The sequence below is a fragment of the Ranitomeya imitator genome, chromosome 3 (genome assembly GCF_032444005.1).
Source record: "Ranitomeya imitator isolate aRanImi1 chromosome 3, aRanImi1.pri, whole genome shotgun sequence".
Lineage (NCBI taxonomy): Eukaryota > Metazoa > Chordata > Amphibia > Anura > Dendrobatidae > Ranitomeya > Ranitomeya imitator.
Window position 1 is genome coordinate 308,293,863 of NC_091284.1, and position 23,206 is coordinate 308,317,068.

General features: G+C 47.8%; 1 protein-coding gene across 1 annotated transcript in view; it reads right to left on the reverse strand.

Moving 5' to 3' along the window:
• The window catches only part of UQCC2 (ubiquinol-cytochrome c reductase complex assembly factor 2), a 35,172-nt gene extending 20,305 nt beyond the window's left edge, over window positions 1-14,867 (reverse strand). The window contains exon 1 of the mRNA XM_069756595.1: window positions 14,681-14,867. Coding sequence (XP_069612696.1) covers window positions 14,681-14,818 — 138 coding nt within the window. The 5' untranslated portion in view covers window positions 14,819-14,867. The remainder of the gene's footprint in view (window positions 1-14,680) is intronic.
• Window positions 14,868-23,206: the final 8,339 nt, after the last annotated feature.

A 23,206-nucleotide genomic window follows, 5' to 3' on the forward strand; every position in this document is an offset into this window, starting at 1 on the left:
AATACCGTCAGCATGGCCACATATTAATAGCACAGTGACCAAATACTACAATATTGATCATTAATAAAAACTACAATACTAATAATGCTAATATTACCACTGGTGACATTGTACAGATAAGCTCGGTATAGAGTGTCAGTGTACAGGTAATGCAGTGATCACCAGTGACATACACAGGAGCTCTGTATATAGTGTCTGTTTACAGGTAATAGAGTGACAACCAGTGACATGATACACAGGAGCTCTGTACATAGTATAAAGTGGTGGGTGGCCGCACTGTCCGCACACGCGCAGTCTGCCCCCATATTCAATGTCCCCGTCCTGGTACCCTACTGTGCCCTGTCCTGGGCCTCTGTGCACAGCTCTGCCCAATCACAGGTGGGGAAAGGAAAGGGAAAAAAAAAAAAAAAAAGCGTCTCACCTTCCTTCGCCCACCAAGGTGCTCTTGAGGCTTTATGTCTGACATGGTCGTTAAAATGGCTGCCGGCTACAGATGTGACGGCGCTCTGCGACAGGCCGCGCGCTGACATCACATAACAGTAACATTGAAAGGCTGCCGGCATCAGTGTGTAGCCTCCGATAGGCAGTCGTTCATTTTGATGTGTTTCGTCCCCAGGGCTAGCGCCAGGTTTTCGTGGACCCCGGGTGACTCTCAATGGGCCCCTTTATCACATACCACGATTCCTGATGTACAGATAAGAAAAGTAGGTATTGTATATTGCCAAAGATTTCACTTATTACATTACATAAGTGACATCTATTGTAAATTCTACAATAGCTCAGAAATCGGCGAATGCTCTTAGCGCACAGTGCGTGCCCTGTGGGAATTCAAAAGTCTTCATTTTAGATCGGACAGTATAGTCCTCCATACAGTATTATGGGCACCACATAGTCCTAGATACAGTATTATGGGCACCACATAGTCCTAGATACAGTATTATGGGCACCACCTTCGTACAATATATGGGCCACATATACTGCTCCACACAGAATAATGGGCACTACATAGTCCTCCATACAGTATAATTGGCACCACATAGTCCTCCATACAGTATAATTGACCCTATATAATGATCCATACAGTGTAACGGCTACACACGGTGCTCCATACAGTATATGATGGGCTCTATATAATGCTCCACACAGTATAATGGGTCCCATATAATGCTCAATACAGAATAATGGCTCCATATAATGCTCCATACAGTAAACGGGCCCCATATAAAGCTCCATACAGTATGTAATGGGCCCCATATAATGCTCCATACAGAATGGCCCCACATTGCACCATCTAGTATAATGGTTCCCATATATTGCTCCACGCAGCATAATGAGCCCCATATATTTCTCCATACAGTATATTGGCCCCATATAATGCTCCATACAGTATAGTGGGCCCCATACAGTATAATGGGCACCATACAATGATCCATAAAGTAAGATGGGCCCCATATCATGCACCATACAGTTTAATGGGTGACGCCAGCCATGGTCGTGACATGGCATGAGTCTGCGTGTGCCCCTGCCTCCTACACTTTTAAAGGGCCAGTGTCCCTACAAACATTTTTCCCCCCTTCTCTCTCTGGGGCCCACAGGGTACTTCACTGGTACCCCAACAAGCCAGTCCAACCCTGTTGATAACCCCTAAGGGTTCTTTCACATTGCGATTTTCTGGACATTGAAATGGGATTCAGAGAGTACGTGTGCTCTGATGTGCATCATTTTCGGGGTATATGCCTACTAAAAGTTGTAATATGCAAATTGCCTCTTCTGAGAAAAAGAGGACTTAAACTCTATAGCGCCACCTGTTGGAAGTAGCGATCCTACCAGTCACAATCAACCCTTTAACGAGTCATGCAATATGACTTAGGATAAAAGCCAAATCAGTATCTCAATTCGCAGACACGGTGTTTCGGGCTGTTGGCCCTCGTCAGTGGACAGTCTGTGGGTCTCCGCCTCCAGTAGACATACCGGTATATATTTTCGAAAATGATTCAGGGCAGAGCACGTTTGACAGATGGCACTCGTCTGATTAGTATGGTCATGTGCGCGAGCCCTTAGGCTAGGGTTCTCTAGGATGAGAAGATAGGTTTTTATTCCTATTAGTTAAAGTAGCGAACGTGATTTTCGTCTTGTGTTTAATTTGTGGTTTTTTTTTATTCTGTGGTTTTTGCCTCTTTTTGGCATGTCAGGATTTAAAAAAGCTCCTTTTTTGTAAATACTTCCTGGTATTGTACAGATTTTTTAAAAATAGTCATGTGTGGATTAAATGCGATTTTATTACCATTTTTTATCTGCAGATTTTCCGCATTTAATACAATTCCATTAACTCCAGCGTAAAACCAAAAGAAATTGAGTGGGCATGAGATTTCTGTAAATTCCATTCACGTGCTAGAACAGGAAGACATTACGTTTTTTATGCAGCAAAAATACGGAGCATCAAGAATGACCTAAAACTCATTAAGGGAACTTAAACTATGCCGGGATCCACCATTCTAGGGTTATGTGGACTGATGAACAGCACAGTTCTGTGAAGCCATGGGGTATCCTTGGAACCTAGATAGAGGTTACGTTTAAGCCAAGTTCGTAAAAACTACGGGTGAAACTCGTACGTGAAAAACTGATGTCTGAATGAGCCCAAAGTGGAAAACTCGAATTGTTTGCTTTTTGTCTGGTCCATGTGCAGTCCGTTATTCATACAGACAGCACTCTTTAAAAGGTAATTGGGCTAAGCTGCATAAGTGATTTTGCAAAAAGAATGCTGATCCATCTGATAAAAATTGGGTTTTGCAGACATTGGTGTTAAAGGGTTATTTCCACAGAGGAGGTTACGCCACTGAAAAATAGTTGGTAACCAGGCTCGGACTGGCCCATAAGGGAACAGGGGAATCCCCGGAGGGCCCGTGTGCAGACCTGGGCCCCCAACCCCACTGTATGGGCAGTACTTGGCCGAATTCACTTTATTCACGCTGTACAGAAAAAAAACAACAGAAAAACAACATCTTCGCTTTCATTAACCAAACTACCCAGTTAACTATTCTATAGAGATATAGGCAAATTTGTGATTGAGGGTAGTATAATATTTGTATGCAGGTGAAAAGTGGGATCCCCCAAAGTCCAAATTACTGGTGGGCCCTTGGTACCCCAGTCTGACACTGTTGGTAACGACTGGTGTGGAATAAGATAAAGTCGCCTGCGACATGTTGAACATTGAGTGTATTCAAGTGTTAGAAGAAAGCGACTGGTATTAGCAGGTGTTTGAACATTCTTGTCAGACTTGTACAGTGCTCATTTTATGACATCATTTGTCAAAGTTGTCAAATCTGGGAGAATCATCACTAATGTTCAATGTGAAAAGAAAATAACATCATGCAGGATGAGTGAAGACAACAGGCAAAGTATGAGGAATGAATGACACCTTAAAAGGAGCAGAGGAACCATCAGGGAAAAGGGAGGGAAATTATGTGTATGTACACTAACCCTTTATATGCCGCATAGATTTGGAATTCAAAGCTTTATCTTTAGCTCTATCCTAAAGCATTCTCTATACTTTCTCTGACAGTCCAACTATCCAGACTATCCGCCTCATATAGGTTCCATGAGGTCAGATTAAAAATTCCCAAGCACACAAATGCAACTGAGAGACGACCTCCCAAAGATGTAGATAAAATAAACATAAGAATATGGCCATACAATTCACTAAATAATGCCTATATTACAGCCTACTGCAGCCCCATACTGACAAATAAGCCGTGTCCGTGCCCACATTAGTATGATGGTAGTCTTATACCAGCCATATTAACGCATGCTGGAACAAGATGCGCCAAATTAATTAAGAAACACACTTATTGGTGAACTTGGGACATCTCACCACTGACTTACACCTTGCTAGAAACATTATTCCAATCAGGGACTGGAGTGACATTTCTGGCGTAAGGAACGGCTCCATTTTCCATGAGTGGATTCAGCCACGCCCTGACCCTTCTTCACCAATTAAGGCTACTTTCACACTTCTGTCGGCCCGACGTACCGACGGACGTTGTGAAAAAACTGCACAACGTGGGCAGCGGATGCAGTTTTTCAACGCATCCGCTGCCCAGTCTGTAGTCCGGGGAGGAGGGGGCGGAGTTTCGGCCGTGCATGTGCGGTCGAAAATGGTGGACGCAGCGCACAAAAATAAGTTACATGCAACGTTTTTTTGTGCTGACAGTCCGCCAAAACATGACACATCCTTTGCACGACGAATGCGACGTGTGTCCATATGTCACAATGCGTCACTAATGCAAGTCTATGGAGAAAAAACGCATCCTGCAGACAACTTTGCAGGATGCGTTTTTTCTCCAAAACGATGCATTGTGACGGCCGTCAGAAGACGGAAGTGTGAAAGTAGCCTTAAAGGAAATCTGTCACCTCATTTTTCGCATATAAGCTGCGACCAACACCATTAGGGGCTTATCTACAGCATTCTAGGCCTACAGCAGGGTGGGTACAGAAGCTCAAGGACCAAAGTCCCAGACAAGAACCAGGCTAGATGTATAAATGATCTGAAAGATCAGAAGAAATATAGAGGTCTAAAGAGATCCGCAAAGATAATCACTGTAGTGAATGTCTGATATATCTATAATGGCCAATTTCAGTATGAATGTAGTAAACAAGGTATGGAACAAAAAGAGCGTGAAATACACCCATTGTACCCCAATACCAATAATGAACCGCAGTGAGTTATTACAGTTATTGTGATAGATCCTTATAAACACCGCAGCCCCAGAATCGGTTTAGAAAACCTTAATGCCCAGCAAAATATGATGATGGTCATAGCCACCGCACAATGAGGACTGTACAGACCAGTAATCTGCTGCATGTGCTTAACAACACAGGACTGTTCCTTCATCGGTCCTTCTGGGCTCAAGTTAAACCTAGGTTACAGACCAGCTTACCATACTACAAGGAGACCTGCAAGACAGAGACCCTGGACTGCGGGAATATGAAACCAATAACAGTTAGTACATGGGTAATGGCACAGCATTGGGATTTACGCACATTACTCATCCAGGAGATCACGTCTATTCAAAATCCTTAATGTCTAAACCCCAAGTAAGGGTTATATATTATTGAAACCATCCGGCAGGTAAAATCTCCTGCCATTACCAATGTCGGGCTTCTCATTAGAAGCGCTGAAAGAGAAACGTGGATCATCACTCCTGTTAAAGTGGTGATGGGGGGGCAGCTGGTAAAAATATTCTGACAAGAGATTATTTGAAACTGCCTCTATACGAGTCATTAATCCAGATATAGATAGATAGACATATCTTAAAAGGCAATATTCCCAGGGATATTTATACACCCAGACTGGCATACTCTATGGCTAGAGAAAAGTAGGTTTCTTCCTCATCACAGAGGGGGATTATCTACTGTGAGGCAGTGAGACTATGGGGTCCTAACAGTAAGAGCCCTGGATACAGTTTCATTTATCTTAGGAGCAATGATTGCTGTAAGAGCCGCGAGAATGGGATCCTCTGCCACCTGACGCGGCGCTGCTGACTCGCCACAAGGTACAAAAGCAGAGATGTCGTCCCTGGTAAACATAATGCAACAGACTTATGCAGGCTCGGACTGCTCCAGCGATGGTCTTGGCTTCTGCACTGCAGCTCGTCCTGAACGAGCGGTCACGTGACACCGCTCATTAAGATCATGAATATGCGCATATTCATGATCTTAATGAACGGTGTCACATGACCGCTCAAGCAGGAAGATGGTGCTGCGCCGGCGCCGCCGCCTGGAGTCGGGACAGAGCGCAAGGGATGTCGGCACAGCCGTGCAGTGGGACAGGTGAGTATGAGGGACGGGGGGATGAAGGAGGACATAAGCCAGCACGCCGAGCAGGAGCAGGAGCGGGTGCTGATGCAGAGAGATAAGCCGCCATGCAGGGGGGAATCTAAGCCATGCAGGGGGGAATCTAAGCCATGCAGGGGGGAATCTAAGCCATGCAGGGGGGAATCTAAGCCATGCAGGGGGGAATCTAAGCCATGCAGGGGGGAATCTAAGCCATGCAGGGGGGAATCTAAGCCATGCAGGGGGGAATATACAGTATGGAGCATCATGTGTGGCCGTTATACAGTATGGAGCATCATTTGTCGCCATTATACAGTATTGAGCATTATGTGGGATCATTATACAGTATGTAGCATCATGTGTGGCCATTATACAGTATGGAGCATCATTTGTCGCCATTATACAGTATTGAGCATTATGTGGGATCATTATACAGTATGGAGCACTGTCTGGCCATTATACAGTATGGAGCAATGTGTGGCCATTATACAGTATGCATCATCATGTGTGGCCATTATACATTATGGAGCATCATGTGTGGTGGCTGTTATACAGTATTGAGCATCATGTGTGGCCATTATACAGTACGGAGCACTGCGTGGCCATATTTTTGTTTGTTTATAATTATTTTATATTAAACAGTGTGATCAGCAGTGCTAAATGGCTGCAGTTGGGACGTGGATATGGGTGTGACTAGTTGTGAAATGGGTCTGGTCAGAGGCGTGGCCTAAAATTTGCCGCAGCGCACTACGCGCGCCGCAAACTTTATGCCTCCTTCCCTTCTTCAAAAGTTGGGAGGTATGGTACCACATTTGCCAGATCACGGCAAGTGCCGCAAATCCCATAGGGAATGAATGAGGCCGAACGCAGCGTTGCCGTAAGTGATCCGTTACGCGGCAGATGCAGAAAAACTGCCCGATCTGCTGCAAAAGGCGACTTTCACATCAGCGATTCTTGCCAAAGTCACTGCCGATAGTGTCATACTCACCAAAAGGGGAGGCAGCACTAAAAGTGCCTAGGGCAGCAGAAACTCTAAATACGGCCCTGGGGGGCTACATTATATTCTGTGGGGGGACTGCATTATACTTAAGGTACTTCATTATATTATGGGGGGCTACATCATACTATATGAGGGGTTACAGTATACTCTATGGGGGGCTGCATTATATTCTGTGGTGGGGCTGCATTATTCTCTCAGGGGACTACATAATATTATGGGGGCTACATCATACTATATGAGGGGGCTACAGTATACTCTATGGGGGGGCTGCATTATATTCTGTGGTGGAACTGCATTCTCTCGGGACTACACTATATTCTGTGGTGCGTGGCATTATACTATATGGGGGAGGGCTGCATTATACCCTATGGGGTGCTACATTATATTCTATGGTGGGGACTGCATTATATTCTGTGAGGGGGCTACCCCAACTCTTGCTACATTATTAAGACGTGAACTACTTTATATTATACCCTGATATTAGCGCTTTTTACCGCACAATTGGTGGTCTTGTATCTATTTCTATGTAGCTACATAGTGGGCCCCAAGAATGATTTTCTCTGGTGGGCCCAAGGTGCTCCAGTCCGACGCTGGACTTATGGGACACGAATCTGTCTACTGGATGTTAGTCAAGGCAACTAGTCTGATTGCCGCATGTGGAGATGGGAAGGATTCTTTCCTTCCACCTCGTGGGATTTCTGCTCCCAGGACAGTAGTATGTCCTTTTATAGGATGAACCAAAAAGACGTACAGTGCTGTGCAAATTAATTGGGACAAAGCATTTTTTTTTTTAAGTAAAATTGTAAGTTGGTTACCAGTCAGTGATTCAAACCAGTTTTAATATATAATAAATAAATCTTGGTCAACTAGCCAGTGGATAAAGGTAATTTTCAGAATTAGTATTTAACAGTGCATTATAACATTTTATTTTTTTGCTTTGTCCCAATTAATTTGCACAGCACTGTATGTCACCTTTTAAAGCTAATTATGAAATAGACCTGCCTTTAGCACTCAAGGTAGAAGCTTACCTGAGAGATCTGTTCCAAAAGGAAGAACTGCCAATTTACTAAGCAAATTCAAGCACAGCTGTTTGTTTGGCTAAGCCCTGTTGTAAAGAATGAAGCAACAGGAGTGGGATCTGGGTACAAAAACACGAGGACTCTATAACCAGAGTTGAGGCCCAAGACAAAAATGTGAAGTGGTAGACCGATGACACAAAGTGAAGCCACGCAACAAGGCACAAGTCATATAGTCTAACCCAGAGGCAAAAAAGGCACAAAGTCCGAGGTACTATGAAGCACAGAGGCACTATGACACACTAATGATACCCCATGAGCACAGGGCACTGAAACAATATGAAGCACCATGATGCAATATGATACACAAAGGCACTATGAAGCACTATGATGCATATAAGAACTATAAAGCAATATGATGCACAGAGGCACCATGATACAATATGAAGCACCATGATAAAATATGAAGCACTATGACACAATATGATGCACAGAGGCACTATGATGCAATATGATGCACAGACACTATGAAGCAATATGATGCAATATGATACACAAAGGCACTATGATGCAATGTGATGCATATAGGAACTATGAAGCAATATGATGCATAGAGGCACTATGATGCAGTATCATGCACAGAGGCAATATGAAGCAATATGATGCATATAGGAACTATGAAGCAATATGATGCTCTCAATATGATGCATAGAGGCACTATGATGCAGTATGATGCACAGAGGCAATATGAAGCAATGTGATGCAATATGATGCATATAGGAACTATGAAGCAATAGGATGCATAGAGGCACTATGATGCAGTATCATGCACAGAGGCAATGTGATGCAATATGATGCATATAAGAACTATGAAGCAATATGATGCACTCAATATGATGCATAGAGGCAATATGAAGCAATGTGATGCAATATGATGCACATAGGAACTATGAAGCAATATGATGCTCTCAATATGATGCATAGAGGCACTATGATGCAGTATGATGCACAGAGGAACTCAATATGATGCATAGAGGTAGTATGCTACAATATGATGCATAGAGTGACTAGGCCATGCTTGGAGGTGCCAAACAAGAGACCAGGCCCACACTTTCAATCAAGAGAGCAATCTCTCAGAGTTCCGGATAAATCTCCACTCTGAATAGTACATCTCATTTGTCAGACTGATCCCACCTGAAGGAGCCAATTAATAAGCCACAGCTGGAGGGTAGTCTTCATGCAGACAATGTTCTACATTAACACCATGTGTCCTCCTATGGATGGAGTAGTTAAGTTGCAAAGAAAAGTGAAACACTTGTTTATTGAACCAAAAAATGGAAAACATGCTTCACAAAAGTCACTCTGAAGTCCAATCATAAGGCTCTGTGCCCGACATGGACATATGGCCTTACTATAGCCTAGAGCAGAGGTGTCAAACTGCATTCCTTGAGGGCCTCAGACCATTCGTGTTTTCAAGATTTCCTTTGCATTGCACAAGGTGCTGGAATCATTCTGTGCAGGTGATTAAATTATCACCTGTGCAATACCAAGAAATCCTGAAAACATGACCCGTTTGCGGCCCTCGAGGAATGCAGTTTGACACCTCTGGCCTAGAGGTCCAAGGCCTAGCTGCATATATGTGGAAACATACTTCTGCACATGGGTTCCAGGACCAGTTTTGGCACAAAAGCATGAGTCTAGCACCAGCCCACAGGCTTAAGCCATCAATGCAGCATTCCACCATGCACTCACCTGTGCTGGCTCTATACCTGCTAGAAAACGGGGCACTGGTAACGCCGAACACCCACCATGGAGGGATGCAGCGTCCCATCAGGAATGCTGCATTACTGCCAATGATTTCCTCTCCTGTGCCCTACTTCCGCGTTCCTCCGTGGAACGCACACCGACCTTATGTCGCCCCACACTGACGTCACCGGAAGCGCAATGGCCTTCTCCACCATGCGGCTTCCGGAAGTAGGGGTGTTTGCCGGCTGGCATCCAAGCCCCCCCATTGGGAGGAAGCGGCTCTACCCAGGGGCCCGTCCGCTCGACTGGTCTCTGGGGCAGAGGGACTCCCCATTGGGGAGTTTCCACCCTGGGCTGATTGATGGGGGGGGGGGGGGAGGATTGGACATGCCGCATGATTACTCTGAGCGCATTGCACAGGCTGGCTGTTGGCTGAGGAACCTCTCAAAGAGGAGTCGGCCACGGTCTGTCTGACCGGGGGAAGGGAAGACCGAGACACCAGATCCCTGAGTCCGTCTGGTACAGCAATTGATCGATGAGGGACCTCTACCCAGTGAGGTGTCGGCCACGGACCGCTTCATAGTGAAGGCAAGGCCGTAGACGTCCACATGCTATCTTCACTCTAGGAGCAACCTCTCATACAACCATCCCCTGTAGGGACAGGAAAAACACTGGAGGGTGGAGGAGGGAGGGGCCTTTCAACCTCCCTGTGATCCAGTCCCGCTATGGCTTAAGGAAGGACTACCTCCATGGTGCTGTCCAGAGGGACGTAATGGAAAATAAAAGTTAGATTTTGCTCACCCAAGGGCGGTCCAGGTCCGATGGGCTTTGCATCTTCATGCGATGACGTCATCTTCCTTGCTTCTGTTGCGGCTCCTGAGCAGGCGTAATTCTCTGCCCTGTTGAGGGCAGAGCAAAGTACTGCAGTGTGCAGGCGCCGAGAAAGGTCAGAGAGGCCAGGCGCCTGCGCACTGCAGTACTTTACGCTGCCCTCATCAGGGCAAATCAGGGCTGGTCCTTAGCTGCCAAGGACTGCTGGGCAGTGGGGACGGCACCTGGTCCTATGGGAGTGACTGCAGATGGACTGTTTGTTCCCAAAATCCAGATGGGAGCCGCTGTTGCTGTATGCCCCGTGGAAGATGCAGGGAAAGTGCTGTAAGTATTATTCTATTTTTCTCAACTTTCCTCATGTTCATTAAAAGTTTCTAACATTTGGACAGAACGTGACCTGTGATGTATCTGAGGACGTGTTTCCAGCGCAGAGCGCAATCCTGTGATAGAGGTAACTGACTGTGCTGCAGGACCAGGACTTTACCGGTCTTTCTATGTGCAAGGGGCTGGGGTGCTCACTGACTGTGCCTTAGTGGACTAGGCTAGGACTACCACCCCGTGTCACCTTGTTACACATCGCTGTGAAAATTCAGCGACCAGAATGAGATCTGATCACGGAAGTTTAACCACTTAACTGTCAATCTCTGACAGCAGCACCTAACTGACACCATTGCCAAAACTATAATCACAATGATCTGGAGAACCATATTGCCAGGATACTTTTATTGTAGAATGAATGTCCCCTCCAGAAAGAAAAAAAAAACTAAACAACTGAACTGAGTTTGCTTTTTTTTTTTTCACCATTTGCAATTTTTTGGGCGCAGTTTTGAGGACATTGTATGGTAAAATGGATCGTATCATTGATAACAACAACTTGTTACACGAAAAACGAGCCCTCATACGTCAAGACAGAAGTAAAAAGTGTATGCAAATCATGGTAAAAATCACCTGGCAGCACGTTTCTCCAGGTCAATACGATTATGACGATAAAATTGAAGAATGTAAAAAAAAAAAGAAAAAGGCCACAATGTGCTAATGCATTGCTTCTTTTTCCATCAGTCGGTGGAACGCACTGCACTCAGATCAATAGTCCATGTTGGGGAATCACAGACCGGAGGGAGGCGGAGGAGACGGGGAAATCACAGGCTGGAGGGAGGTGGAGGAGACAGGGAAATCACAGGCCGGAGGGAGGCGGATGTTGTGAATTCTGTGGTCAAGCTCCCTCCTGTGGTCATGAGTAGTACTGCGGCTGGTTCTGTCTATGAGCTTCCTCTGGTGGATGTGAGTGGGGCTGCGGCTTCTGAGTTTCCTTCCTCAGGTGACGAGGTTAAGTCGTTAGGTGCTGCTCTATTTAACTCCACCTAGTTCTTTGTTCCTGGCCTCCAGTCAATGTTCCAGTATTGGTCTTGCTCTCTCCTGGATCGCTCTTGTGGCCTGTCTTCACTGCATAAGCCAAGTTCTGCTTGTGTTACTTTTGTTTGCTATTTTTTCTGTCCAGCTTGCTTTATTGGTTTTTCTTGCTTGCTGGAAGCTCTGGGACGCAGAGGAAGCACCTCCGTACCGTTAGTCGGTGCGGAGGGTCTTTTTGCGCCCTCTGCGTGGTTGTTTGTAGGTTTCTGTGCTAACCGCAAAGCTATCTTTACTATCCTCGGTCTATTCAGTAAGTCGGGAATAACTTTGCTAAAACCTATTTCATCTCTGTGTTTGTATTTTCATCTTTACTCAGTCATTATGTGGGGGGCTGCCGTTTCCTTTGGGGAATTTCTCTGAGGCAAGGTAGGCTTATTTTTCTATCTTCAGGGCTAGCTAGTTTCTCAGGCTGTGCCCGAGGCGCCTAGGTCTAGTCAGGAGCGCTCCACGGCTACCTCTAGTGTGGTGTGATAGGATTAGGGATTGCAGTCAGCAGAGTTCCCACGTCCCAGAGCTCGTCCTATGTTATTATTGACTATCAGGTCACTTTGTGTGCTCTTAACCACCAGGTCTATTGTGTTTCTGAATCACCAGTTCATAACAGGCGGAGGAGACGGGGAAATCACAGGCCGGAGGGAGGCGGAGGAGACGGGGAAATCACAGAGCGGAGGGAGGCGGAGGAGACTGGGAAATCACAGGCCGGAGGGAGGCGGAGGAGACGGGGAAATCACAGGCCGGAGGGAGGCGGAGGAGACGGGGAAATCACAGGCCGGAGGGAGGCGGAGGAGACGGGGAAATCACAGGCCGGAGGGAGGCGGAGGAGACGGGGAAATCACAGGCCGGAGGGAGGCGGAGGAGACGGGGAAATCACAGGCCGGAGGGAGGCGGAGGAGACGGGGAAATCACAGGCCGGAGGGAGGCGGAGGAGACGGGGAAATCACAGGCCGGAGGGAGGCGGAGGAGACGGGGAAATCACAGGCCGGAGGGAGGCGGAGGAGACGGGGAAATCACAGGCCGGAGGGAGGCGGAGGAGACGGGGAAATCACAGGCCGGAGGGAGGCGGAGGAGACGGGGAAATCACAGGCCGGAGGGAGGCGGAGGAGACGGGGAAATCACAGGCCGGAGGGAGGCGGAGGAGACGGGGAAATCACAGGCCGGAGGGAGGCGGAGGAGACGGGGAAATCACAGGCCGGAGGGAGGCGGAGGAGACGGGGAAATCACAGGCCGGAGGGAGGCGGAGGAGACGGGGAAATCACAGGCCGGAGGGAGGCGGAGGAGACGGGGAAATCACAGGCCGGAGGGAGGCGGAGGAGACGGGGAAATCACAGGCCGGAGGGAGGCGGAGGAGACGGGGAAATCACAGGCCGGAGGGAGGCGGAGGAGACGGGGAAATCACAGGCCGGAGGGAGGCGGAGGAGACGGGGAAATCACAGGCCGGAGGGAGGCGGAGGAGACGGGGAAATCACAGGCCGGAGGGAGGCGGAGGAGACGGGGAAATCACAGGCCGGAGGGAGGCGGAGGAGACGGGGAAATCACAGGCCGGAGGGAGGCGGAGGAGACGGGGAAATCACAGGCCGGAGGGAGGCGGAGGAGACGGGGAAATCACAGGCCGGAGGGAGGCGGAGGAGACGGGGAAATCACAGGCCGGAGGGAGGCGGAGGAGACGGGGAAATCACAGGCCGGAGGGAGGCGGAGGAGACGGGGAAATCACAGGCCGGAGGGAGGCGGAGGAGACGGGGAAATCACAGGCCGGAGGGAGGCGGAGGAGACGGGGAAATCACAGGCCGGAGGGAGGCGGAGGAGACGGGGAAATCACAGGCCGGAGGGAGGCGGAGGAGACGGGGAAATCACAGGCCGGAGGGAGGCGGAGGAGACGGGGAAATCACAGGCCGGAGGGAGGCGGAGGAGACGGGGAAATCACAGGCCGGAGGGAGGCGGAGGAGACGGGGAAATCAAAGGCTGGACTGAGGGGGACGGGGAATCACAGGACGGGCCGCGGCGGAGGGGACGGGGAACTACATAGAGAACTCCCCATGTACAGTTGGCCCCTGTGCACAGAAATCTAATTCAAATGCCGATTACAGAAAAACAACAAAGTGGATAATACAAGTCTATGGGGAAAATGGCACAGAAAACTCATCATACTCCAGAGAAATTGACATTTTGCAGATTGCAACACTGCGCCAGGTCAGTTCTGAACGGAAAAAAAGCGCTGAGGATCCGCAGGAAATCTGCAATCTTAGGCTATGTGCCCAGCATCAGGACCAGCACAGTGGGGGGATATATGAAATCTCGTGCCCACTGCGCCTCCAGTTGACCCTGTGTAGACTCCCGCAGCAGGTGAATTTCCACACCAGAATGTATTGGACGCGGTAAATCCGCACGGCTCGGTTCACATGCGGAAACACCTGCGTGATCAGAGCCCCCCGCTCTGACACCGGGGGTCTGCAGCAATATCCAGCGTCACAAATCCCCATGGGAACAGACCCTCACGGTCTCTCATAGTTTAGTGTCCCCATGTGTTGCCCCTGGTAATCTCCAGAGCCGGGTGGGGGCACGGTGATCGGGCACATGAAACGCTTGGATTGCACCATGTAGAAGGTGAGCGCAGAGACCGAATCCCGGCACTGTCTCCAGGAGCGGAGCTCTCACGGTCACAGACTCCGCTATTGCCAGCCTATGTGCCGGGGCCTCGCGGTCAGTGCAGAGCTGGCTGCTGAATGCGCTTCTAACAGCATGAATACGGTACCTCCGCTTCCTACCGATCATGTGACATTTCTCATACTGTGCGCCCCCTAGCTGTCAGGCCCGGACATGTGTCACCATTGACCCCCATGATACGCACCTCTGTGTTCTCGGCCTCCTTGAACGCCTGGGCTACCCGCTGCCTCAGGACCGCGCCCAGATCCCTGCCTCGCCTGCTCTCGTCTACCGGCCATTCTTCGCATAATTTCAGAAAGCGCCGGTAACGTGAGGCCGCCATTTACATCACACTCTCCAATGAAATGCCTGGCGAATCAGCACACAGGGGTGTGCTCACGGCTAGCCAATTGCATTGCTGCAGTTGTGGGCATGTCTTGTTGCCTAGCGCTGTGTGGGCGTGTCTACGCCTGCTGGTCTGAGCGGGTGACGGATGGCGGCTGGTGTCAGTACAGCGGGTGTCCGCTCATAGCCGTGCAGCATATGATTTCTGTGTGCATGTGACGTCACTACTCCCCTGTATACCGCTACTTGGGGCTTCCTTCCCTTACAATCGCATCACGTAGGAAACATTTACCATCATTTTTCATATTCAGGAAGAGATTCTGCAAATAGAGATTGTCAGTATTGTGCTAAGTCTCCTTGGCTTCATTTTCCCTTAAATTAAGTATTATTTCCGTTAGGGAGCGCTAGAAAGCTGACGTCACATCATACACCGACAGGCACAGATAGAAAGCTGCCGTCACATCATACACCGACAGGGACAGATAGGAAGCTGCTGTCACATCATACACCGACAGGCACAGATAGAAAGCTGCCGTCACATCATACACCGACAGGCACAGATAGGAAGCTGCCGTCACATCATACACCGACAGGGACAGATAGGAAGCTGCTGTCACATCATACACCGACAGGCACAGATAGAAAGCTGCCGTCACATCATACACCGACAGGCACAGATAGGAAGCTGCCGTCACATCATACACCGACAGGCACAGATAGAAAGCTGCCGTCACATCATACACCGACAGGCACAGATAGGAAGCTGCCGTCACATCATACACCGACAGGCACAGATAGAAAGCTGCCATCACATCATACACTGACAGGCACAGATAGAAAGCTGCCATCACATCATACACCGACAGGCACAGATAAGAAAGCTGCCGTCACATCATACACAGGCACAGATAGAAAGCTGATGTCACATCATACACCGACAGGCACAGATAGAAAGCTGACGTCACATCATACACCGACAGGCACAGATAGAAAGCTGCCGTCACATCATACACCGACAGGCACAGATAGAAAGCTGCCGTCACATCATACACCGACAGGCACAGATAGAAAGCTGCCGTCACATCATACACAGGCACAGATAGAAAGCTGATGTCACATCATACACCGACAGGCACAGATAGAAAGCTGCCGTCATATCATACACCGACAGGGACAGATAGAAAGCTGCCGTCACATCATACACCGACAGGCAGAGATAGAAAGCTGCCGTCACATCATACACCGACAGGCACAGATAGAAAGCTGCCGTCACATCATACACCGACAGGGACAGATAGAAAGCTGCCGTCACATCATACACCGACAGGAAGAGATAGAAAGCTGCCGTCACATCATACACCGACAGGCACAGATAGAAAGCTGCCATCACATCATACACCGACAGGGACAGATAGAAAGCTGCCGTCACATCATACACCGACAGGGACAGATAGAAAGCTGCCGTCACATCATACACCGACAGGGACAGATAGAAAGCTGCCGTCACATCATACACCGACAGGCACAGATAGAAAGCTGCCGTCACATCATACACCGACAGGGACAGATAGAAAGCTGCCGTCACATCATACACCGACAGGGACAGATAGAAAGCTGATGTCACATCATACACCGACAGGCACAGATAGAAAGCTGATGTCACATCATACACCGACAGGAAGAGATAGAAAGCTGCCGTCACATCATACACCGACAGGAAGAGATAGAAAGCTGCCGTCACATCATACACCGACAGGCACAGATAGAAAGCTGCCGTCACATCATACACCGACAGGCACAGATAGAAAGCTGCCGTCACATCATACACCGACAGGCACAGATAGAAAGCTGCCGTCACATCATACACAGGCACAGATAGAAAGCTGATGTCACATCATACACCGACAGGCACAGATAGAAAGCTGCCGTCATATCATACACCGACAGGGACAGATAGAAAGCTGCCGTCACATCATACACCGACAGGCAGAGATAGAAAGCTGCCGTCACATCATACACCGACAGGCACAGATAGAAAGCTGCCGTCACATCATACACCGACAGGGACAGATAGAAAGCTGCCGTCACATCATACACCGACAGGAAGAGATAGAAAGCTGCCATCACATCATACACCGACAGGGACAGATAGAAAGCTGCCGTCACATCATACACCGACAGGGACAGATAGAAAGCTGCCGTCACATCATACACCGACAGGCACAGATAGAAAGCTGCCGTCACATCATACACCGACAGGCACAGATAGAAAGCTGATGTCACATCATACACCGACAGGAAGAGATAGAAAGCTGCCGTCACATCATACACCGACAGGAAGAGATAGAAAGCTGCCGTCACATCATACACCGACAGGGACAGATAGAAAGCTGCCGTCACATCATACACCGACAGGCACAGATAGAAAGCTGCCGTCACATCATACACCGACAGGCACAGATAGAAAGCTGATGTCACATCATACACCGACAGGCACAGATAGAAAGCTGATGTCACATCATACACCGACAGGAAGAGATAGAAAGCTGCCGTCACATCATACACCGACAGAGACAGATAGAAAGCTGCCGTCACATCATACACTGACAGGGACAGATAGAAAGCTGCCGTCATATCATACACCGACAGGGACAGATAGAAAGCTGCCGTCATATCATACACCGACAGGGACAGATAGAAAGCTGCCATCACATCATACACCGACAGGCACAGATAGAAAGCTGCCATCACATCATACACCGACAGGGACAGATAGAAAGCTGCTGTCATATCATACACCGACAGGGACAGATAGAAAGCTGCTGTCATATCATACACCGACAGGCACAGATAGAAAGCTGCCGTCATATCATACACCGACAGGCACAGATAGAAAGCTGCCATCACATCATACACCGACAGGCACAGATAGAAAGCTGCCGTCACATCATACACCGACAGGGACAGATAGAAAGCTGCCGTCATATCATACACCGACAGGCACAGATAGAAAGCTGCCGTCACATCATACACCGACAGGGACAGATAGAAAGCTGCCGTCACATCATACACCGACAGGCACAGATAGAAAGCTGCCGTCACATCATACACCGACAGGCACAGATAGAAAGCTGATGTCTGTTGTGAATTCTGTGGCAGAGTTCACTCCTGTGGTCACAAGTGGTACTTCGGCTGATTCTCTCTGGGATCTTCCGTTTGTGGAGGAAAGTGGTACTGCAGCTTCTGAGTTTCCTCCCTCAGGTGATCTGGTGAGCTCGTTAGCTTCTTCTCTACTTAACTCCACCTGATGCTTTGATCTATGCTTCCTGTCAATGTTTCAGTGTGGGACTTGTTTTTTCCCTGGATCATTCCTGTGGCCTGCTGCTCTGCAAAGCTAAGTTTTGCTTATGTTATTTTGTTGCTACTTTTCTGTCCAGCTTGCTTTATTGGTTTTTCTCGCCTGCTGGAAGCTCTGAGACGCAGAGGGACCACCTCCGTACCGTTAGTCAGTGCGGAGGGTCTTTTTGTCCCCTCTGCGTGGTTTTTTATAGGTTTTTGTGCTGACCGCAAAGTTATCTTCCCTATCCTCGTTCTGTTCAGCTAGTCGGGCCTCACTTTGCTAAATCTGTTTCATCTCTATGTTTGTGTTTTCATCTTACTCACAGTCATTATATGTGGGGGGCTGCCTTTTCCTTTGGGGAATTTCTCTGAGGCAAGGTAGGCTTATTTTTCTATCTTCAGGATTAGCTAGTTTCTCAGGCTGTGACGAGGCGCCTAGGTTCTGGTCAGGAGCGCTCCACGGCTACCTTTAGTGTGGTTTGATAGGCTTAGGGATTGCGGTCTGCAGAGTTCCCACGTCTCAGACCTCGTTCTATTATTTTGGGTTATTGTCAGTTCACTGTATGTGCTCTGACCTCCATGTCCATTGTGATTCTGAATTGCCTTTCATAACAGATGTCACATCATACACCGACAGGCAGAGAAAGAAAGCTGCCGTCACGTCATACACCGACAGGCACAGATAGAAAGCTGCCATCACATCATACACAGACAGGGACAGATAGAAAGCTGCCGTCACATGATACACCGACAGGGACAGATAGAAAGCTGCCGTCACATCATACACCGACAGGCACAGATAGAAAGCTGCCGTCACATGATACACCGACAGGGACAGATAGAAAGCTGCCGTCATATCATACACCGACAGGGACAGATAGAAAGCTGCCATCACATAATACACCGACAGGCACAGATAGAAAGCTGCCGTCACATCATACACCGACAGGGACAGATAGAAAGCTGCCGTCACATGATACACCGACAGGGACAGATAGAAAGCTGCCATCACATCATACACCGACAGGCACAGATAGAAAGCTGCCGTCACATCATACACCGACAGGCACAGATAGAAAGCTGCCGTCACATGATACACAGACAGGGACAGATAGAAAGCTGCCGTCATATCATACACCGACAGGGACAGATAGAAAGCTGACGTCACATCATACACCGACAGGCACAGATAGAAAGCTGCCGTCACATGATACACCGACAGGGACAGATAGAAAGCTGCCATCATATCATACACCGACAGGCACAGATAGAAAGCTGACGTCACATCATACACCGACAGGGACAGATAGAAAGCTGACGTCACATCATACACCGACAGGGACAGATAGAAAGCTGCCGTCACATCATACACCGACAGGCACAGATAGAAAGCTGCCGTCACATGATACACCGACAGCGACAGATAGAAAGCTGCCGTCATATCATACACCGACAGGCACAGATAGAAAGCTGCCGTCACATCATACACCGACAGGCAGAGATAGAAAGCTGACGTCACATCATACACTGACAGGCACAGATAGAAAGCTGACGTCACATCATACACCGACAGGCAGAGATAGAAAGCTGACGTCACATCATACACCGACAGGCACAGATAGAAAGCTGCCGTCACATGATACACCGACAGGGACAGATAGAAAGCTGCCGTCATATCATACACCGACAGGCACAGATAGAAAGCTGATGTCACATCATACACCGACAGGCACAGATAGAAAGCTGCCGTCACATCATACACCGACAGGCACAGATAGAAAGCTGCCGTCACATGATACACAGACAGGGACAGATAGAAAGCTGCCGTCATATCATACACCGACAGGGACAGATAGAAAGCTGACGTCACATCATACACCGACAGGGACAGATAGAAAGCTGACGTCACATCATACACCGGCAGGCACAGATAGAAAGCTGACGTCACATCATACACCGACAGGCACAGATAGAAAGCTGACGTCACATCATACACCGACAGGCAAAGATAGAAAGCTGCTGTCACATGATACACCGACAGGCACAGATAGAAAGCTGACGTCACATCATACACCGACAGGGACAGATAGAAAGCTGCCATCACATCATACACCGACAGGTACAGATAGAAAGCTGCCGTCATATCAAACACCGACAGGCACAGATAGAAAGCTGCCGTCACATCATACACAGGCACAGATAGAAAGCTGATGTCACATCATACACCGACAGGCAGAGATAGAAAGCTGACATCACATCATACACCGACAGATGCATGTAAAAAGCTGCGGAGACACCATCACGTGTTTCTCGACGCAAGCAGTGAATAGCCAGGCCTTTCCCCGGTAAGGAACAACCATGGGAAGGGCAGCATCCTATGAAGGAAAGCCACCTATGCCAAGCATGGTATCCATCCACAGACAGCTGTTTCGGGGTTTTTGCCCCTCATCAGTGTGGAGTAGGAATCTGGCTATTAGGAGCAGTGCCTAGTAAAAAGACTATAAAGGCACAGATGATTGGCCTCAGGGAGACCAAAACATCCAACACCGCGGAGACACCATCACGTGTTTCTCAACGCAGTGATTCAAGAACACTGCCCCCATCCCTTATGGGAAATATGCAGGTGCATGTAAAGAAGCCGCGGAGACACCATCACGTGTTTCTCGACGCAAGCAGTGAATAGCCAGGCCTTTCCCCGGGAAGGAACAACCACGGGAAAGGCAGCATCCTATGAAGGAAAGCCACCTATGCCAAGCATGGTATCCATCCACAGACAGCTGTTTTGGGGTTTTTGCCCCTCATCAGTGTGGAGTAGGAATCTGGCTATTAGGAGCAGTGCCTAGTAAAAAGGCTATAAAGGCACAGATGATTGGCCTCGGGGAGACCAAAACATCCAACACCGCGGAGACACCATCACGTGTTTCTCAACGCAGTGATTCCAGAACACTGCTCCCATCCCTTATGGGAAATATGCAGATGCATGTAAAGAAGCTGCGGAGACACCATCACGTGTTTCTCGACGCAAGCAGTGAATAGCCAGGCCTTTCCCCGGGAATGAACAACCACGGGAAGGGCAGCATCCTATGAAGGAAAGCCACCTATGCCAAGCATGGTATCCATCCACAGACAGCTGTTTCCTTTTTTTTTTTTTTCTTTTTTCCCTCAGATGGGAAAATCCACGGTCCAGAAATCCAAGACCAAAGAAAAATCCCAAACAGCTGCGTCAAATCCAAAACACAAAAGCTGTTCCCATCATCATTGGAAAATTTCAGTTTACTACAACATCAGAAAAAATAAGTCAAGACATATTTACAAGGTATCTCCACTTCTTCACCTTCCAAATCCCTTCGGCATCCACCTCCCCCCTTCTTCTTTTATCCCATAGAAAACACACATACATCTTCCCAAAAATCACTTTTAGACTATTCTTTACTACAATTTCCTTTCTCTTAAAAACATACACATTCCTCACATCCCATAATACTTCCTTTATACATGCAACTATTAACCACAACACTCTCTCCTTCACTCCATCACACATTCCCAAGCCAAACATGAACAACTCGAATGATAACAAGCTCACACTACACAATTCTTTACACAACGGTCCCATTCTTCCAATCACCTCCCTAGCATAATGACAATTCCAAAACACATGTATTACACTTTCCCTTCCACCACACCCACCTCTCGGACACATATCACTTCTCCCCAACCCACGATTCTTGTGAAATTCTCTAACTGGTAACACTCCATGCAAAGACCGCCACACAATCTCACTCTGCCTATTCGTCATACCGTCCAACCGCACTTTCTTCCATACTTTTTCTATATCATTCCCTCTAACCATGTTTATTCCACACTCTGTCTCTCTACATTCAATCATCCTATACACAGCCTTCTTATTACTCAACAACCTAACATCCACATCACACAACTCATACTTCACCAAAAATTTATAAACCCACACATACCATCTAGGCACGTCAAAAGCAACCGGATACCTCAGATCCCTCTCTCGCCACCTCAAACGAAATAAATACGCCCCAAACAAAAACCTACACAGACAAGAAAACTTCCCATCCATCCTAATCACCCTCAACACAAAAATCACAATATTTACACCAAAAAACACCTCAAGGTTTGGAAAACCCAACCCACCTTTTTCTAAACGTTTCACCAAAACCTCCCTCCTAGCCCTCTCCATTCTAGAATTCCACAAAACACAAACAGAATCCTATTTAACCCTCTCATACACATATACGCCGGCGGAAAGACCACTGCAATATATAAGAAAATAGGCAAAATCACACTTTTAATAACTAAGATTTTTCCAAAAAACAAAAGACTTCTCATCTTCCAAAAACTTAAGTTCCGCTCAACCTTTCCTTTCGCATCATCCCAACTTTCTTTCCCATCCAAACTCTCTGAAAATTTCACACCCAAAACCTTAATAGACCCAGTCACCTCATTCACTCCTACATCCTTACTTAAAACCCCTCCCCCAAAAACCTTACACTCACTCTTCTCCCAATTCACCTTAAATGCTGACGCACCACAAAAAATAGATGCTAATAACTTCACCCGCCTCACAGAATACTCTGTATCACACAACACACACACGTCATCCATATAAGCACTAACCTTCCATTTCCTCCCTCCACCTCCTGGCACTTGTACACCTCTAATCACTTTATCTTTCCTCAACATACAAAGCAACGGTTCAATCGCACAAATAAAAACCACAGGAGACAAAGGACAACCTTGTCGCACACCTGAAAAAACATTCACTCTTCTACCACATAACCATTCATCAAAACACAACTATAAATGTCTTTATATAAGCTCCTCACCCTCCAAACAAAATCAGGCAGAAACCCCATTCTCAACAATACCCGGAACAAAAAACTATGTGATAACCGATCATACGCCTTTTCAAAGTCCAAACTCAAAACAAATACACTCTTCTTCCGACTCATACAGTCCCACAAACAATCTCTCAACATACACACACACTCATGTATACATCTCCCAGGCACTGCACAAC